The 19,352-nt window shown below is 40.0% G+C and overlaps 1 protein-coding gene across 1 annotated transcript in view; it reads right to left on the reverse strand.

Moving 5' to 3' along the window:
* LOC112055098 (ATP-binding cassette sub-family C member 10) overlaps positions 1-18,845 on the reverse strand; it is a 23,693-nt gene extending 4,848 nt beyond the window's left edge. The window contains exons 1-22 of the mRNA XM_024095097.2: positions 17,954-18,845; positions 17,760-17,877; positions 17,481-17,639; positions 17,081-17,330; positions 16,092-16,356; positions 15,218-15,455; positions 14,969-15,117; positions 12,986-13,105; positions 11,982-12,369; positions 11,209-11,331; positions 10,967-11,080; positions 10,437-10,616; positions 9,243-9,391; positions 8,199-8,723; positions 7,342-7,474; positions 5,729-5,804; positions 4,035-4,132; positions 3,509-3,715; positions 2,339-2,466; positions 1,618-1,709; positions 674-871; positions 112-343 (exon numbers count right to left, since the gene is read on the reverse strand). Of these exons, the coding sequence (XP_023950865.1) occupies positions 112-343; positions 674-871; positions 1,618-1,709; positions 2,339-2,466; positions 3,509-3,715; positions 4,035-4,132; positions 5,729-5,804; positions 7,342-7,474; positions 8,199-8,723; positions 9,243-9,391; positions 10,437-10,616; positions 10,967-11,080; positions 11,209-11,331; positions 11,982-12,369; positions 12,986-13,105; positions 14,969-15,117; positions 15,218-15,455; positions 16,092-16,356; positions 17,081-17,330; positions 17,481-17,639; positions 17,760-17,877; positions 17,954-18,565 (4,554 nt within the window). The 5' untranslated portion in view covers positions 18,566-18,845. The remainder of the gene's footprint in view (positions 1-111; positions 344-673; positions 872-1,617; positions 1,710-2,338; positions 2,467-3,508; positions 3,716-4,034; positions 4,133-5,728; positions 5,805-7,341; positions 7,475-8,198; positions 8,724-9,242; positions 9,392-10,436; positions 10,617-10,966; positions 11,081-11,208; positions 11,332-11,981; positions 12,370-12,985; positions 13,106-14,968; positions 15,118-15,217; positions 15,456-16,091; positions 16,357-17,080; positions 17,331-17,480; positions 17,640-17,759; positions 17,878-17,953) is intronic.
* Between the last annotated feature and the right edge of the window lie 507 nt (positions 18,846-19,352).

Here is a 19,352-nt window from a genome sequence, read left to right on the forward strand (position 1 = left end):
ATCTACCGAATGTAATCGGTCCCCATGACGTTTGAGTAACTGCAAATTTACCATCCCGGGCTCCCTTACTATAAAAAAAGTTTGACGTGTGCACGCGCAATGCTCACTGACCTTGGCCTTCTGCAGCAGCGCGCGCACAAGGCACAGCACCTGCGCGTGCCCGCGCGACAGCTGCGCGGCGGGCGCGGCCAGACCGCCGCGCGCCGCCACCACGTCGCGCGCGCCGCACGCGTCCAGCGCGCGCCACACCTCCGCGTCCAGGTACTGCCGCAGCGGGTCCACATTCTCGCGGATGCTGCCCGCGAAGATAAACGGCTCTTGCGGGATTATGCCGATGCGAGATCTGCAAATAAAAAAACGATAAATTGATTTTGAATGTCTAGGAAATGTCTAGGATGTTTGTTCTATTTATCGTCGATATAACCAATACAGTTGAATGTCTTTCCTATAAAGGTTTTATAAAAATCCGCTAGGCGCAGCACCGAGGGGAAGTACAAATTGACATATCACCGTCAAATTATAGTAAGCGACACTTTTGTTATTAGTGTCAATTCTAGTACAATATTTTCAAAGGGTAAAATTTCAAATTAGTTTAACTAACGATAACGATTTTAGGGGGGAAGGTAAAATGCTAACCCACACCACCGCCACCGCTCGCCGGGGTAGTGCTTACCTGAGCGCCTGCAGGTGCAGCGAGCCGACGTCGACGCCGTCCACCAGCACGCGGCCGGCGGCGCACGGCGTGAGGCGCAGCACGGCGCGCAGCAGCGAGCTCTTGCCGGCGCCCGTGCGCCCCACCACCGCCAGCCGCTCGCCGGGGTGGCTCGCGAACGTCACTCCGCGCAACGCGCTCTCGCCGGTGTCACTAGCACTATACACGAAACAGGGTACTTGACTCATATCAAATTTAATATAAACAATATTAGTGGAACGGAACGGAACGTGGAATAAGGTTCCGAAATATATCGTTCAATATGAATTCATATAAGTTAAGACTTTGAGACCCCAACGCCCTTCGGCTTTTCGAACTTGCATGTTCTGTCCATTGCCACTTCAGCTTCGCGACTCGCTGAGCTGTGTCAGTGACTTTGGTTCTTCTACAGATCTAATATCTGATTCGATCACGCAGGCAAATTCCAAGCATAGCTCGGTCCTTCGCCAGCTGAGTGTCTTTGAGCCTTCTTAAAAGGCCTATAGTTAGTTAGCAACCAAGTTTTACAAGCAAATGATCAAAATTATATTTTAGTACAAAATCCCGACTAACCATCATCAAGATTTGTAGCAAAACAAATAGGCATACTGTTAAGTATGTCTAAATATAGTTGCTTGCGTTTAGAATCGATTTCACATATCAATTTATATCCATCACTTTGATGGATTACTACAACTTTGATTCAGGCTGCGAGCGAATGTCTTGAAACCTCAAAATCTACTGATTATTATTTATTATTGAGTAATAGTACCTGGAATCAGTGGTTTAAAAATCGGTACAAAGGTAGAAGTCTCGGATTTCGCTCAAAGTAGATTAACCAGCAAGATTGACTAATTTAGCACAATTATTGATATTGATTATTGTTTATTGATATATTTTGAAATAATCTTGGGTTCATAACTCACCCATATTTAAGAAAGACATCTTCGAAAGATATAACACCATGCGAAGGCCAGCCGTATGGAGGAGATTCCCCTTCTATAGTTTCACTTTCTACCTGTAAATTTAAATGAAATTTGTAGCAAAGCAGAGCGAGCAGGTCCCATGACTTGTCTTGAAGAAATTGACACTCCCCTGCCCTACACGTTCTCCATACTCACACTATTATGATCAATAATTACAACATACATCATTATCAATAATGATAACGCAACTGGCAGCGTGACGGTGTCCAGGCTGTCTAACAAACAACTGAGCTCAAGTCGTCAAATATTCTTTTATTTATAAACATAAATAATGAATGTTAATACCACCCGTGATACAGACCCAAGCCGAACGATACGAGTATCTATCTACTTAACACAAAAATGTTTTATTTTTTACGTTTAACCGCAGTAATCTAAAATGACAGTAATTTAACATTTCGAAAATTACAAAATGTATAGCTGTATTCTCAATTTATAGGTTCGCCATATGACTGATATTGATATATCGATAACAAATATTTTTCCTGCACATATTTTAGCTTTCGAGGCTACCAAAAGTTGTTTGTTAACAAATAATAATAGTCTGACAGTCCAGTAGATTCGGAGTCAGTAGACACAAAGACGCGAGTGATCGTATGAACGTTTTGGTCAGTATGTACGAGTACTTACAGAACCCTAAAAACTATGAAAAGGAATAAACCTGTGTGATATATTCGCCGACACGCTCTACTGCGATCATCTCACGCTCGGTCTCGGTGAAGGAGTTCAGCACGCCGCTCAGCATCGACGTCATCGACAGCGCGTACGAGATCGCTAGCCCCACGAGTCCTGGACCGAAAATAATGGCTGATTTATATTTGTATTACCATTATAACAAACTGTACAAGGTCAAGTTCTGTACATTGAAGATATTTTGAAAACGAGATGGTCCAAAATTGTATGGAGCCCAGGATCAGTCATCCTGGCGGAAATAAAAGAAAATATTTTTTTTTAACTATTTTTGATTATACAAATCTACGAATTTAATTTAATTCTTTCGAAATATTATTCATTCTCTCCCAAGAAATGCAACACTAATATGGGTAATAACGGCAGATAGATGACGTCTTCAATGCAGTAGTCGATTTGACGTTTGCTGTCAACTGTCATGTCATAGTTGTTTTAAGGGCGCCATCTTGATATAACTAAAAATCTTGGGTTTTCGTTTTATTTATTTCTTTTATTTAGTTAGATTTATTTACTTATTTAGATTTTAATAAAATCCTTGTATTTTTAAAATTTTAATAATACGGTGTACAAAAGTGGACCATCTCCTTTTAGTTGGAGGGTATTATATAATCGATACTGACGCCAAAAATATATTTTTTTTATTTTGTCGTTTGTCTGTCTGTCCGTATTTAATGTTGCCCGGGAATCACATTTAAACTACTGAATTAAATGAAACTTGGCACGATTTGAGACCACAATACGTAGAAAATTATAGGATACTTTTTTTGACGACCTCCGTGGCGCAGTGGTATGCGCGGTGGATTTACCAGACGGAGGTCCTGGGTTCGATCCCCAGCTGGGTCGGTTGAGGTTTTCTTTATTGGTCCAGGTCGGTTGAGGTTTTCTTAATTGGCTGGTGCCAATTTGGCAAAAAATGGTTTTCTTAATTGGGAGGCTTTGGCCGTGGCTAGTTACCACCCTACGGACAAAGACGTACCGCCAAGCGATTTAGCATTCCGGTTCGATGTCGTGTAGAAACCGAAAGGGGTGTGGATTTTTATCCTCCTCCTAACAAGTTAGCCCGCTTCCATCTTAGATTGCATCATCACTTACCATCAGGTGAGATTGTAGTCAAGGGCTAACATGTAAAAAAAAAAAATACCCGGGTCGGCGGCGTGCGTGGCCCGCTGCAGCACTGCGACGAGCGCGGCGGCGGCGACAGCGGCGGCGGCGGCCGCCTGCAGGCGCAGCGCCAGCCACTGCGCCGCCGCCGCGCCGCACAGCGCCGCGCGCTGCCAGCGCTCCACGCCCTCCTCGCCGCGCTCCGCCCAGCGCGCCGCCGCACCCAGCGCGCGGATGCTGCTCACGCCTGGAACAATACGATTCATGACACATTTTAAAGAAAAACTTCTTTACGCTCGTGTCGTCATATAGTACGAAGTGTTCCGAGAGTTACGTGGGGAATAGTAATAGAACTAGTGCTGACGATATAGGCGACTAGCTGCGTCTTATCATGGCGTTCGATCCGTCCAAACCTTTTTTTGGCTAATCCTTCATGGATTATTTAGGAATAGACGGGAGTAGGTCCCACTGACGTGTCCTTAATAATGGAAAAAATATCCCAACGACGAGTGGCTAAGCACTAGGCACAAATATAAAACAAAAAACCTCAAGCAAAATGATCTCACCTTCAAGTGTATCATTAAAGTGTACGTAGACCGGTGACAAGGCGACGCTCTGCAACCTTTTGAGTTGTCTCGAAGTGATCCGATATTGTCGCTGTAATCTGCACACACAAACAGATATTATGATGTTGGTATTGTTTGTGTACTTTTGGAAGTTTCTTTATATTGTGTATTAATGTGAACAGACAAGCGTTTGACAGTAGACAGTTGACAAACAACGCGTTGGTGTGTAATGGTACGATGCGGATGGTTTTCAGAAACATTATTTGACGAAACGATTTTTCATTTTATACATTATCGCGCTTGGTTTTACCACTACATCCATAGCTAAACGCACTTCCCGATATAAATTAACTATACAGTGGCGAAGGATGGAATTATAATGAAGATACGCTGTCACAAAGAAAAGGAAAATTATATCGCGTGATACAAACTTCGGTTTCTCATACATTCATACATATTCATTAGAACAATGAATATGTAATTAAGGATTTTTAAAAGTTATCTGTGGAAATGTACTCTTCGCCATTATAAGTCTTCTCAGGTAAATAAAAATAATGAATAGCAATATCTATGTGCAAGTGCTATATTAGAGTATCAGATGTTCATTTATTTTCAACAAAATCACGTTTCAGGATAGTATTTTCTTTTTTAGAAAACACAGAAATGTGCTATTAAATATGAGAGATAAATTAAATCATTACATCTTAATGACCTGATTTGCTGTAAAAGTTTTGATAATAAAAAAAGCAACAATTTGCTGGAACCACATGTTTGTCATTTACCACAAACACCAAACTTGTACAAGCGCTTGGTTTAATTTTGGGAATCAAACATCGCTATCCACAATTTCCCAATTAGTGTATTCTGAAGGGGCTAGCATGAAACATATCATTTTTACTCCACAACAATATACTTTTGGTTTGCTGCAAGTACACAAACATGTTATTGCGTCGCAATTACACTTGTGGTAAAGGAGAAACCCAGTCTCCATACTAAATCGGGCCCAAATTATATGAATGGTACAGAGCTGAAAATTTACAATAAATTAGGACAATTAAGGAAAACTTATGAGGTCAATTTTCAAAGAATTCTACATTTGCCCGATCAGTTATATTACTCGTTACAGGTGGGCACCTCATTTAACTCATTTGTATTCCTTTGACATAAAATTCATTGCATTATCTGCGTCAAACTGATTGGTGACAGTTTTAATAAGGATTTGACATTAAAAATACGACAATTTATATTATCAAATCGTTAGGAAAACTTGGTTAGGTTTGATAAACAGAACATTTGACAATTATTTATTGATTGACTTTAACATTGACAGCCCGCGTGAAGCCCGCGAATCTGTGTGAATGATCTAATTAAAAATAATGAAATCTGCTTATTTTCCCTGTTAGCGAATATTATTTCGGCTATGATTGTAATGGAATAATTTAGTAAAATATACATGATTTTTAGTAAATTTTTCATATCTGTATCGTTTTGAAAAGTGGGCCCAATTCTAAACGTCATGTCCTTTCTTTGATTTGTAAAAAAGAGCGACACTCGATCGGATCAACCTCAAGTGTTTGCAAACACTGCAAACCTACGCAACCCAAGTTTGAAAGATTTAATTTGTGATGTTTTGTTAAAATATGACAAACGTGAGGATCCGGCAATAGACGTGTATCCATATGAAGTATCCACACCTGTAGTATATATAAGCCATAGGCAACACGCCCACTAGCAACCAAGGCAACCCGTAGACTGTAACCGCCACCGCGCCTAAGACAATAATCTAGTGTTAATCAAATATACTGTGTGTCTATAATGTTAGATAGATACAAAATAATTATAATGAAATAAACAAAACTTCCTAATTTACTCTCTTTGAAGCACTATTTGTGATAAATTATGTAATAATGAAGTTTATTTAATTCTAAACATAAAATATTTTTTTGTACAAAAATGCGTTTTGAATTTTGTGAAATCCTCAAAATAAATAAGTTATATTTCAAAAATTATCTTACAGTAAATTTAATTTGTTTATTATTTTAAATTAAATTAAATAATTTTTATTTTATAGTGAGTATAAAAGCTTTTGTAGTAAAAGTAAACAATGTTATGTGCTAACAATAGTGCGAAAGTAATCTAAGAGATATTTAGTGTATTTAGTCTTAACACTAAAGTGTTGAAGTAATCCAGACTTATATTATTTTGCTGTATGCAATATTTGAGCAGTTTTTGTCTACTACCAAGTACTTATACAATAGTTAGTTATATATACATTCTAATAAAAATAAGATTAAATATTGTATTGTTGCAATATATTAATGTAGTCCTGATACAATAATTCTTTTCAGCTGTATGAAATCTTCGTGTGTGGTAGAAAATGGCATTTTCCACGTTTCTAAAGGCGACAATAGATGGAGCCACACGCAATTAACCTCGCGCGATGCTTTTGCTCTACGCGTGGTATAAGTAATGCTACAAATTTTTTAACATCATTATTATTTGCTTATTAAATCATCCACAATTATATCTTTAGTTGCTTTAGATAAGGCTTGTAAATAGCAATTGTAAATAGTATTTTAAGGCTTAAGCTAACTATTGTGTGACTAGTAGAATATCACGTAGCAAAAAAAAACATTTTTTGGAAACATCTCTTTTATCTAAGAGATGTCAGAATTCAGAAATATTTCTCTAAGGGTTAGGCTACATTAAATCAAGTAAACAAAAAATGATTTTTTATAATATAGAATAACCACATTGTTCCCAATTTCGCATTAAGAAAATCATGCAGATTAGGATTCTGGATGTTATGGATCTGTCAATGAAATATGAGTTTAAGCAATAAGTTTAAAAATAAAAACATTTACTTAGTCGATGGGTACTACACAATAAGAGTAGTTAAATCATGACAAATTTAAGGTAAATAATATTAATTTCGTATAGTAAATGGAATAAGGGTTCGAAATATATCGATATCAATGAATAAAATTTAAGGATTTCTTTTTTAAATTTCGTATTTTAAATTATGTTTTAAAAAAAAGAAACAATTGGAAATTCTTAGTAAAATATGCAATAAAATCCTTTTACGATTTATGATAGAAATCGATATTAAAGGGGTATAAAAAAATTTGATCAACGAACCTCCTGGCGACATCCAGAATCATAATCTGCATGTTTTTCTTAGTTCAAAACAGAATGCGGTTCTCATATTACACGCACTCAACTGCCCATAACGCCTGACCTAATTTATCTATTTGATTAATTTCGTTAAAAATGTGTAAAAATTACAAAAAAAAAAAATGATTCTCACCTATCAAAGAAAATACTTGTGCGAGCAGAATATTCATGATGAATGGTAACGAGTCATCCACCGTGTATGTGTCAGAAGAGAATCTATTCACTATTCGTCCTGTCGGGGTGATGTCGAAAAATTTCACGTTCGCCTGAAATAGAGGAACAGTTATTCAAACGTCCATACCAATTAATTGGCTACTTTTCTGGTGTAACTTATCAACCAATTAAAATAAACATCAAATCAAAGGGGTAGTTGACTCATATCAAATTTAATATAAACAATATTAATTTCGTGTAGTACATGGAATAAGGGTAATACGAAATATAAAGTTATACTTTATATTTCGTATTACCCTTATTCCATGTACTACGAAAGTAAAGGGTTTCTTTTTTAAATTTCGTTTTATAAACTTGATTTTAATATCCCGTATTTTTTTTAATTTTCCAAACGTCTATTTTGTGACGTCACAATGTAACATGATGTACAAAATTGTAATTGTAATTGTTAACTAATAACTAATTTTTGTCAAACGCTCCGTTTGTATAGGATTTGTTCATAGTTGAAATACAGACAAGCATGACCGACAGGCGTTTTGGCTCGCATTGTCACAAAATATTTAAAAATTAAAATTTTCACGCAATCACGTCACGACGAAAAATATATCATTTTTTGAAAAAAAAAATTAGCACCATAAAGTCACGTTATGAGTGCTATAGGCTATATTTTATCCCCGTACTCCCACAGGAACGAAAAATACGCGGCTGAAAACGCGTCGGCTATTGAACTATAAAGTTACACATACAAATTTAGCGCACATGTTTATATTTTCCATAATGTATTAAAAATAACTATATTACAGTAAATCAACATACCTTTACAATAACTTTCAATAGAATCTTGTGAATCTTGGCCGCAGCTTTGACACCTCCGTAGGCGAAGAGGAACGCTCGCATTATGGTGAACACCAAATTCAATCCAGCCAACCCGAAATATACTTCCAAATAATAATTGTCTGTTAACCCAGACGCTTCTAACACTGACTCTTGCATGTTACTTGAAGTGATATCATTGTTAACCACTGTATTATTTGCCTCTGTATTATTTGTATTAAAATTATTGATTATAGCAATGGATGTGTTCACTATTTTATGGACTATATTATCAAGTATATTGAAACCGTGGTCTAGAGCGGTTGTGTTCTCGTGTACATCCAATTCTAAGGTAACAGAGTTGTTGCTCTTGTTCCTGACCCAGAAGGTGAGCCATACGAAGGTGAAGTTCTGCGACAGTTGCATGAGTATCAACGACATTACGATGCACATTGTTAGGAAAGCACCTACAGAGCGCAGATACAGTGCGATCACCCACCATCCAACTGTGCCTTCAGACATGCTTTCCTGCAAAAGAAAACATACTTACTAATCACACTAATATTATAAAGTTGTAAATTCCTCGATTACAGCTGGTATTAACATTCATTATTTATGTTATTGTAGAGGGAAGGTATCAGTGTTAGTATATAAATAAGAGGGTATTTGATGACTTAAGCTCAGTTGTTTTTAGGCAGCGTAGACACCGTCACGCTGCCAGTCGGGTTAGTGATTTTGTGCAATATTTTTTTGTGTTCTGATTATTGATAATGTTTTGTGTTGTAATAGGGATGATGACAGTTTTTTTAAATTGTATATAAATTAGGAGTATGCTATGCAATTTTCTAAAAGTAACAGGGTAACTGCGAACATTACTTTCGGAGCTACACGGATTTAAAGGGTCACATTTGTGGCACTGCCACGGATCCTTGAACAACACTCGCGTTTTTTCAAGGATCACGCGTACGGAGATACTAATGTCCATGAGTTATAATAATAAATGCGAAAATAAGTGCTAGAGATTTAATTAAATATGTGGATACTTACTTCATTGTCCAAACTGTTTTGGCTGACGACGTCTAAATCATTTGCTGGTTTATCCTCTGTGTCGTGATGTTGTTGTATTTCGTCGCCTATTGAGTCTGTTTCGCCGGGCAGAAACTCTTCTATTTCATTTACAACAGTTTCTGGTGGACCTATAAAATATAGATATTTTTTTGTCAATTTATTTAAATTACTTTCAATTAAGAATAATATAATGTATTATAGCACGAGATCTGGCATGAGGAATATATACCCTCATCGATTATATTTATTTGGTACAAGAAATAAATGACAGTGACATTCATATTGACACATTGCAAATAGCTTGCCTAGTTAAATTGCGGCTAGACACATTGTTCATACGAAATCTGAATAAGAAGTCACAAAGTGACGCTCAGCTATACGGTGGCAATGAACACCGGACAGGCGAACAGACATCAAAAGCTATGTTGGCTGAACTCAGCGAATCTTGACGTCCGTTGGACACCGGCGGCTAAAGGCAGTGATGGTTTTTCTAGTAGTCTCTCTCTCTCTCTAGTCGGTCCCTCATGACTGAGGATCGTGACCACCTTGGCGAGTCATCGTTTGGTTTACAATGCTCCTCCATCGAGTACGGTCGCTGGCCATTTGGACGGCACTGTAAAAGGTTCGGGCTCCTGCTTCCTTTAGAAGATCGGACCATCGGGTTGGAGATCTACCTCGCGGCCGTTTGCCTTCCACATTTCCCACCACAATATTTTTTTCCAAGTTTTCTTTCCCACGGCGTGTGATATGTCCAAAATAACTGAGGATGCGCTGTAGACAGATGGTTGAGAGACGTGTTTTAATTTGAAGCTGTGAAAGAATTGATACATTTGTGCGTTTGGCAGTCCACGGTACACGTAACATTCGCCTCCAACACCACATCTCGAACGCATCAATTCTTTGTCTTTCTCTGGCGTGAATAGTCCACGTCTCTACACCATACAGGTTAGAGACGTGGACTACACGTGGACGTACACATTTCTAGTAGTGGACGTTCACTATCTGATGTGATGGTAACGGCAGTCTGTAACAAATATCACCTTTACGCACGCGATGTACCGCAGCGAGTACGTAATGAGTCGTAATGGCAATGACGCCGTGCGCCACAGCAGGATCAGGATACAGTGCTGCCAGACTGATGATGACGACATTTGGGCCTGTAACGAGTGTCACCTTGCGAAACTATCCGTCCGTCCCGCACGAGCAGCACGCGGTGCGCGCGCGCGAGGTGTCGCGGCGAGTGCGTGACGAGCACGCGCGCCGTGCGCCGCAGCAGGCCCAGGATGCAGTGCTGCATTATGTGCTGCGCGACTGTCGCGTCTACGCCCGACAACACGTCGTCCAACAGATACACTGAAATAACAACAAAACATACACCATCAAATCAAGTTAAAAACGAAAGTACTCTAGCTTCAGCTCGATTTAGCTATACTCTGATTTTTTAGAAACATAAATAATGTCGACAAAACAACGTGGTGGTGATAAGACAAATACCTTTGAATTTTATGGATTCACCGTGCTGATGCAGAGTCCATTGCGTGATGGAAATATTCCGTACAAATCTCGAGACTTGTGCCACAGGGTTAATGGCCCATTAAAGACATTGGCCCGAGTGATTCTGCCTGCCGCTGAGTGTGCACCTGCCTTCGCCGACGTATAAATTCCAGCCCAGTTGGTTCAAATATAAATGAACTTGTACCAACCTTGTTTGTCCTGATACACGGCGCGCGCGAGCGACACGCGCGCCCTCTGCCCGCCGCTGAGTGTGCAGCCGCCTTCGCCGACGTACGCGTTCCAGCCCAGTTGGTTCAAATCCTCTAATTACAAAAATACACTTAACAATATAATTTTAATTTAAAGATCGTCCACTACTAACAAAGAAACAAACTTATCAATTTTATAATATTAGTATGTTATTACAAAACTATACATTTACGGATTTTACCTGTTAATGCACAAGCGTCGATGACGGATCTAAATTTGACCTCATCATAAGGTTTTCCAAACAGTATGTTGTCACGTATAGTTCCACGCACCAGCCAGGGTTGCTGCGGGGCGTAACCAAAACCTGTAAAAAAATCATAATAGTCTCAGTATAAGACAACCTTCACTGATGTGGTTAATGGACGGAACTATTATATACAGGGGCGTAGCTACCGCCGTATCAGCCGTATCAATGTTACGGGGCCCCCGGACTACAGGGGCCCCTTGAAAGTAAAATTTTATCCACAATCTCACAAAATCTGACGCTTCTCGAAAAAATAACGCCTATAATTTTCCCGGGTTATGCGTTCTCCCTAAAGTTGGAAACACCCTACATAAATTAAATCAGTGTTATATTTATTTTAGAAATTATGTATTTTTAGAATTCAGAGAGAGAGAGAGAGAGAGAGAGAGAATTTAAGTAAGAATTCTTTACCATTCATTTGAGGCCTCAACTAACTTTGATATAGGACCCCTGCAAGGCACGCTACGCCACTGATACAGCAGACATTTTAGCAGGGAGATAGTTATAGTTATGATATAGTTCATAGTTAGTAGACGCCCGGATTTTGCAACAGGGCCGGATTAAGGAGGTCTAAGTGTGGACGAAATCGCCTGCGTCCGCTGCCGCTGCGTCCGCAGTTGAATAAATTTTTACTGACAATGGCATGCCAATCGGTCGTACATTTCTTTCTTTGTCTACGACTGGGTGTTTTTAACAAAATTAATACTTACTGTTAAGATATTCTGGTATCTGTATATCTCCTTTCACTTTTAACATGTCACCTATTATAGCCAACAACAGAGACGTTTTTCCACTGCCAACCGGTCCAGTGACTCCAACTAGTTCCTCTTTACCAATCTCAAAAAATATATCTTGTAGAGTAAAAGGTTCTTGTATTAGCGCCTCAGTTGATGACTCCGAATCCCTCCTCGGAGTGCTATATTTTGAGAGTTTCTTTTGAGATTTTCCCTTATTTTTCTTCGACTTTGGCATTTTTGTTTTTTTGCGTACGGTAGATTTCGCCCACGCGAATGTCGCGTTCTTTATTATAATAACTTTGTCTTCATCGCAGTTTGTGTTGAGACGATCGTAGTAATGTTCAATATCCATGTCTCTCAGCTAAAATATTACAACATGATTCTAAATAGGTACAGTATGCGCCGTACTAAAGAGCTTGGCAAGTTCGTTGATGACACTCCCATGATATGCGGGCGACGGGGGGAACGGACTGATCAGGAGTGTTACGAACGAATTTGCCAAGCTATAATTCGCACTGAATACGTATGCGTATGGCTGTGCAGTGTACAGTAACATATCCCAGCAAGGTTATAATATTATATACACAGTTCGGAGCCTAGCAACTTCAGAGTGTACTTAAAGTTAGGAGCATACTATACTTGATTGCAAACAGTCTATTATACATAAATGACACATACAAGTACTTATGATACGTTTTCGGTCTTTTAATTAGATGCAATGAAATGAGGTTTTCTATGGGTTACCGCTTTTTAACAAAATAAGATATAGGGATTATTAGGAGTATTTATAAATCATTATTAAAATAGCAGATGGACGTAATTTCTTAATAAAGATAATCAAATAAAGCGGTTATTATTATAAACAGAAATATAGTAAGACGGCAAAAATACTTCTTAAATATTACGAGATATTTCGCATTTTATAATAAAAATGAAATAATAAAAGCAATGTTTATAAATGTACGTGTAATACTTACATCTAAGAGTTTCTGGATACGTTTTATAGACACCCACGCCTCGGTAAGCCCGTTCAACACCCAGGGGAACGCGTTCAATGGCGCAATCAACATATTTATTAACGCCACAGTTGTGAATACCTGAAATCGTTTATTTATTTTTTTTACAAACAGCGATTAAAAATAATAATTTTTAATAACAAAAAATCGAAATTGAAGATGAACGAACGAAAATAATGACCGTTAATTAAAAAAAACGCCGTGAGTTTTTAGAATTCTGTTGGATTTGAATTACTTTCGAACATATTTTTAATGTGTCGCGTTGTTGGTGAAAAGGTCGTATATTAACGGAAGGTATATTCCGTTTTTTTTTTTATAAAGCTGTGCGTTTTAATTTATATATGTTATAAACAATAAAAACTGAGCGTGAACGCCGCCATCAGCACGGGGGTGGTGGCCCACAGCACACGCACACCGCGTCCAGGTACTCAATGTCACACTCACAGTAGGCGCGCTGAGCTGCAGTCCGCGCAGCGCGTGCGTGCCCAGCGTGAGCGCCGCCACCAGCACGGGCGTGGTGGCCCACAGCACCACGCACACCGCGTCCAGGTACCCAATGTCACACTCACAGTAGGCGCGCTGAGCTGCAGTCCGCGCAGCGCGTGCGTGCCCAGCGTGAGCGCCGCCACCAGCACGGGCGTGGTGGCCCACAGCACCACGCACACCGCGTCCAGGTACCCAATGTCACACTCACAGTAGGCGCGCTGAGCTGCAGTCCGCGCAGCGCGTGCGTGCCCAGCGTGAGCGCCGCCACCAGCACGGGCGTGGTGGCCCACAGCACCACGCACACCGCGTCCAGGTACCCAATGTCACACTCACAGTAGGCGCGCTGAGCTGCAGTCCGTGCAGCGCGTGCGTGCCCAGCGTGAGCGCCGCCACCAGCACGGGCGTGGTGGCCCACAGCACCACGCACACCGCGTCCAGGTACCCAATGTCACACTTACAGTAGGCGCGCTGAGCTGCAGTCCGTGCAGCGCGTGCGTGCCCAGCGTGAGCGCCGCCACCAGCACGGGCGTGGTGGCCCACAGCACCACGCACACCGCGTCCAGGTACCCAATGTCACACTCACAGTAGGCGCGCTGAGCTGCAGTCCGCGCAGCGCGTGCGTGCCCAGCGTGAGCGCCGCCACCAGCACGGGCGTGGTGGCCCACAGCACCACGCACACCGCGTCCAGGTACCCAATGTCACACTCACAGTAGGCGCGCTGAGCTGCAGTCCGCGCAGCGAGTGCGTGCCCAGCGTGAGCGCCGCCACCAGCACGGGCGTGGTGGCCCACAGCACCACGCACACCGCGTCCAGGTACCCAATGTCACACTCACAGTAGGCGCGCTGAGCTGCAGTCCGCGCAGCGCGTGCGTGCCCAGCGTGAGCGCCGCCACCAGCACGGGCGTGGTGGCCCACAGCACCACGCACACCGCGTCCAGGTACCCAATGTCACACTCACAGTAGGCGCGCTGAGCTGCAGTCCGCGCAGCGCGTGCGTGCCCAGCGTGAGCGCCGCCACCAGCACGGGCGTGGTGGCCCACAGCACCACGCACACCGCGTCCAGGTACCCAATGTCACACTCACAGTAGGCGCGCTGAGCTGCAGTCCGCGCATCGCGTGCGTGCCCAGCGTGAGCGCCGCCACCAGCACGGGCGTGGTGGCCCACAGCACCACGCACACCGCGTCCAGGTACCCAATGTCACACTCACAGTAGGCGCGCTGAGCTGCAGTCCGCGCAGCGCGTGCGTGCCCAGCGTGAGCGCCGCCACCAGCACGGGCGTGGTGGCCCACAGCACCACGCACACCGCGTCCAGGTACCCAATGTCACACTCACAGTAGGCGCGCTGAGCTGCAGTCCGCGCAGCGCATGCGTGCCCAGCGTGAGCGCCGCCACCAGCACGTGCGTGGTGGCCCACAGCACTACGCACACCGCATCCAGGTACCCAATGTCACACTCACAGTAGGCGCGCTGAGCTGCAGTCCGCGTAGCGCGTGCGTGCCCAGCGTGAGCGCCGCCACCAGCACGGGCGTGGTGGCCCACAGCACCACGCACACCGCGTCCAAGTACTTGCGCCCGCGCAGGTACCTCAGCTCTCTGGCGCGCGCCTCTGTACAGAAGCAAAAGTTAAATTTTATTAATACTATAATATAACACAGTTATATGAATTATTATTATATTATAATATAAAAACAGCAATGCATTATTACCTGATACTTTGTCAATAAAATAATCTTCCCACACATGTACTTTCACAGTCCGTATACCGCGGAGCATGTCGCTGATCAAACTCACGCGTGTGTCTTTGTGTTTCATCATTTCTGTACTCAACTGTCCAATCTTGTTAGCTATTAATTTGTTTATAGGTATGAGAATCACCGAAAACGCGACTCCAGCCAAAAATGATATACCAACTTGGATATACAAAAGATACAGGGTGATGACTAACTGAAATAGAGAAATATTGTTATTCAGATTAATTTTAACACTCAAGTAGAAGTTACTATAAAGTTAAACTTAAGGCTACATTCTAATAAGTGTCCGATAGAGATAAATATTCAGACATTTGTCTGAATATTTTCAAAAACTTCATTTTGTTTAAAGATAAGTGAAAACAATATGAATTAAAATCAATGTACCTATTACAATTTTCACTAGTTTGATAATAAATTATCTGAAAACAAAGATAGTGATATTGTAAAAGGAATGACTCATCTTTATCCTTTCTTTGTCACTCAATATAAATGTAGTTCAGAGGATAGGGAAATTCAATACAAATATTTTTTTTTATTCTTTAAAAGTTAGCCTTTGACTGCAATCTCACCTGATAGTAAATGATGATGCAATCAACGATGGAAGCGGGATAACTTGTTAGGGGGATGAAAATCTACACCCGTTTCGGTTTCTACACAACATCATACTTGAATGCTTAATCGCTTGGCAATACATCTTTGCCAGTAGGGTGGTAACTAGCCACGGCCGAAGCCTTCCACCAGACAGACCTGGACCAATTAAACCTCCAGCCTTTGTAAAGAATAATAAGATTTATAAAGAATAATAAGATTAGATTAATATTAACCTCACCTGCAATGGTATACTCCAGAGGGCATGGAAACTTGGACAGGAGTTCACAATCCTGTCTGTATCAGTTGACATAAAATTAGTGATTTCCCCAACAGAAAAGGCTTTGTTGAGTTCTGTTGATGTCACACTGAGGGTCTTTCGTAAAATAGTAGACACTATAGCTCCGCGCATTTTGAGGCCAATCACAGACATTAACCAGGTGAAATGAACATTGAATAAGGCAGATATGATTGTAACTGATAGAAGACTGGCTGCATATATGTACCTGAAAGATTTTGATGTTCAAAATTGCTGTAAAATTATTGAAGACACTTTATTTTTGGACCTCTGTATTGAGGATTTGTTATTATACAGTTCAAATTTAAAATATATAAATTTGTGACTGCATGCACATTGCACAATCACTGCAAAGAGCAATCTCAGGGAGCACAAGATATATTTTTGATGCTCAACTTGAAAATATGGGTCTCATGTTTTATGTTATCTGTATATCTTTGTGTATGTCTGTTCATAATATGAACTGACCAATTATGTTGCAGTTTTTCAGTTTGAAACTTAACATGATATGATTCTTAGCTATATAGAATAAAGACCTGATAATCCAATTTGATGATATCAGCGTTTTTCTAATAGGATAGAAATATTTCTGATATAAAATATTATATACAATTTTTTTTAAATATAAAATGAAAATTTTTTAAATATCAATAATTTGAATTTTTTAGATTTTCCTGTTAATCATTACTGAACATTGATGGTAATAAGTATAACAAATATAAATTGTAATGTTCACCTGAATATTATCAACTATTTTGGAACTATTTCTCAATCATGTTCAAATGATCACTGCACGAACAAGCTCAAAATCAAACATTAACCAAACATATTATTAAATTAAACCGTTTTTCTATTTTAATATAACAATAGCGTTAAAAACTCTTAAGATTTTACTTATTTAGTGTGTTTAGTAAATAAAATGTTATTTTTACCCATAATGTTGATCAATACTGTCATCTTCAATAAATGTGATCAATTTATTCAAGAGTATGGGTCCACCAAAGCCAGCCATATCAGAGATGAGTTTCAGAATTCCAATGCTATAAAATTGCAAAGCGAAACAGCTGTGTAAAGCATGAAACAATGACACATTCTGCCGCCGATCTGGACGAAGTAACACTCGAGCTGTTGGGGTGACTGGTGTCGATGACTGAGGGTGCGTCTCGCTTGTTGCTCCATAGCCTACAATAATAAAAAATAAAAAAAAAATTATAAAAATGTATTTAATTTGGTTAAAGAAAAAATTTAATCAAAGAACCGTATTACAATAATTTCAGAGACACCAATATTAAAAATTCAAATTTGATTTTTTTTTATTAAATAATAATTTACCAGGTCCTATAAAAGGTTGGTGTGGTACTTCAGTGAATTGTTGATAATTGTCTACATTGCCAATCAGTGCTTTATCCATCCTTGCTCCAACATAAGTGCACCTATACCTTGCTGGGATGTCATACAATTCTTCAAGGTCATGTAGCTTATTATCAAAACCTAAAATAAATAATAAAAAAGATATAATAATTATTATTGGAAAACTCTTAGCCTATATCAGTTATCACCTTTAATTCCACATAAACATAAATTGCAAGAAATTAAATAAAATTAAATTACCTTTTTGTAAAAGAGGATCAACCCATGAAAAACAAAGTTTAGACCACCAGCTTGCGCCTTGCATGGCTGTGCCAAGCACCCCTTCATCACCTTGGGGGAGGAGTGGGGTGTATTCACTCTGAAAATCCAAAGTAATATTGTAGCATATAGATTCTTGCAGGTTTAAGGTTAATATGCCTCAAAACAGAACTTACATGAGAATGTTGAGAGCCAACAAGGCAAGGGGAGTAAAACGTTGGCCGAGAATCACTAGCTGGTAGCAATGTTAGGAGATATACAAAATGGAAACACAGTACAGCAATATCGAATGAGGTTGGAGCACCAGTAAGGATATTACTTCGAAGTTCTATAACACTAAACAGGACTGTGAGACTCCACAAAAAGAGTTGAAATTTGGGTCCCCGACAACTTTGTCCTAGACGATGTTTTAGTGCTATGACATACCCGAAGTGTACCAGCCATGATATACAGGCCGCTCCAGCAGCAAAATAGTCAATGGGATATAATCTAAGTTGATCATCAGATATGATGATATACATATGTATAATTGGAATACAAAAAAGTGCTAGTGCTACAAAGCTACGAAGAGTAATTGATCTTTCTTGAGTTTTTTCTCTCACTACCCAACTTTTTCTTAATCCCACGTAATATCCTGAAGTTACTGCCAAGATAAAAAATATAGGTATTTGGAAGAATAACTCTTGAAAACATATTCCGATGTCCTTTGTCGTCTCGTTCCATGGAGCCAGACCCTGTGGGCCACAAATGTATTCCCATTTCCAAGTTAAATTCATGAGGGAAAACATTATTGTAACCAAAATAAGCACTTCACCGCCACATAACAAATCGACATTATCTAGAAACAACCTTCAAAGATCAGTCAAAATAATTTCTCAGTAGCAACATGTCTAAACTTAGTATAAAATATAAATTAAACTTGTATTATTTTTATTTTCCCGTCTCCTGGATTCCCCGATTATTTTTGTGATTGTGACAAAAATCAAAATTGACAAAACAAAAGATACCACAGATTAGACATAGAGACCTAAGCATAGAGTATTAATTCAGACCAAGGAATGTGCTGTAATCGCAGACATAGAGTGCTTTTGACATTTTTGGCCCCACTTGGCCCCACTTGGCCCCTTGATATATGACACAGACGACAAATGAAAGGCTAAATGAGTTAATGACATTTGACTTCCGTTCCGTGTTCCGTGCTTCATGTCATGGTTAAAAACATGCCATGGGAACTTAGAAGAACGTGAAATCTTTATGAAGCAGCGCCATCTACATTCTAGATTTAAGATTCCAGGATAGTAAATACAATTACATAGATGTGTACGTACTAGAATGTTTTTAGAGATTAAACCCGTGTAAGTACGGAAAAAAAACCGAAAAAAAAGAATTATTTATCCTTTTAATTTTGACGCGTAATAGAAAGAATGTGTTTGTATTTCTAAAGCAAAGGGATTATTAAAGAAAACAGTAAGTGTACATTAATTTCAACGATTTTCCACATAGTCATTTGGCCTAGTGGTGCATAACAAAGGTACAATATAATAATCCTGAGTTCGAGCCCAGGGGTAACAAAGG

The sequence above is a fragment of the Bicyclus anynana genome, chromosome 9 (genome assembly GCF_947172395.1).
Source record: "Bicyclus anynana chromosome 9, ilBicAnyn1.1, whole genome shotgun sequence".
Lineage (NCBI taxonomy): Eukaryota > Metazoa > Arthropoda > Insecta > Lepidoptera > Nymphalidae > Bicyclus > Bicyclus anynana.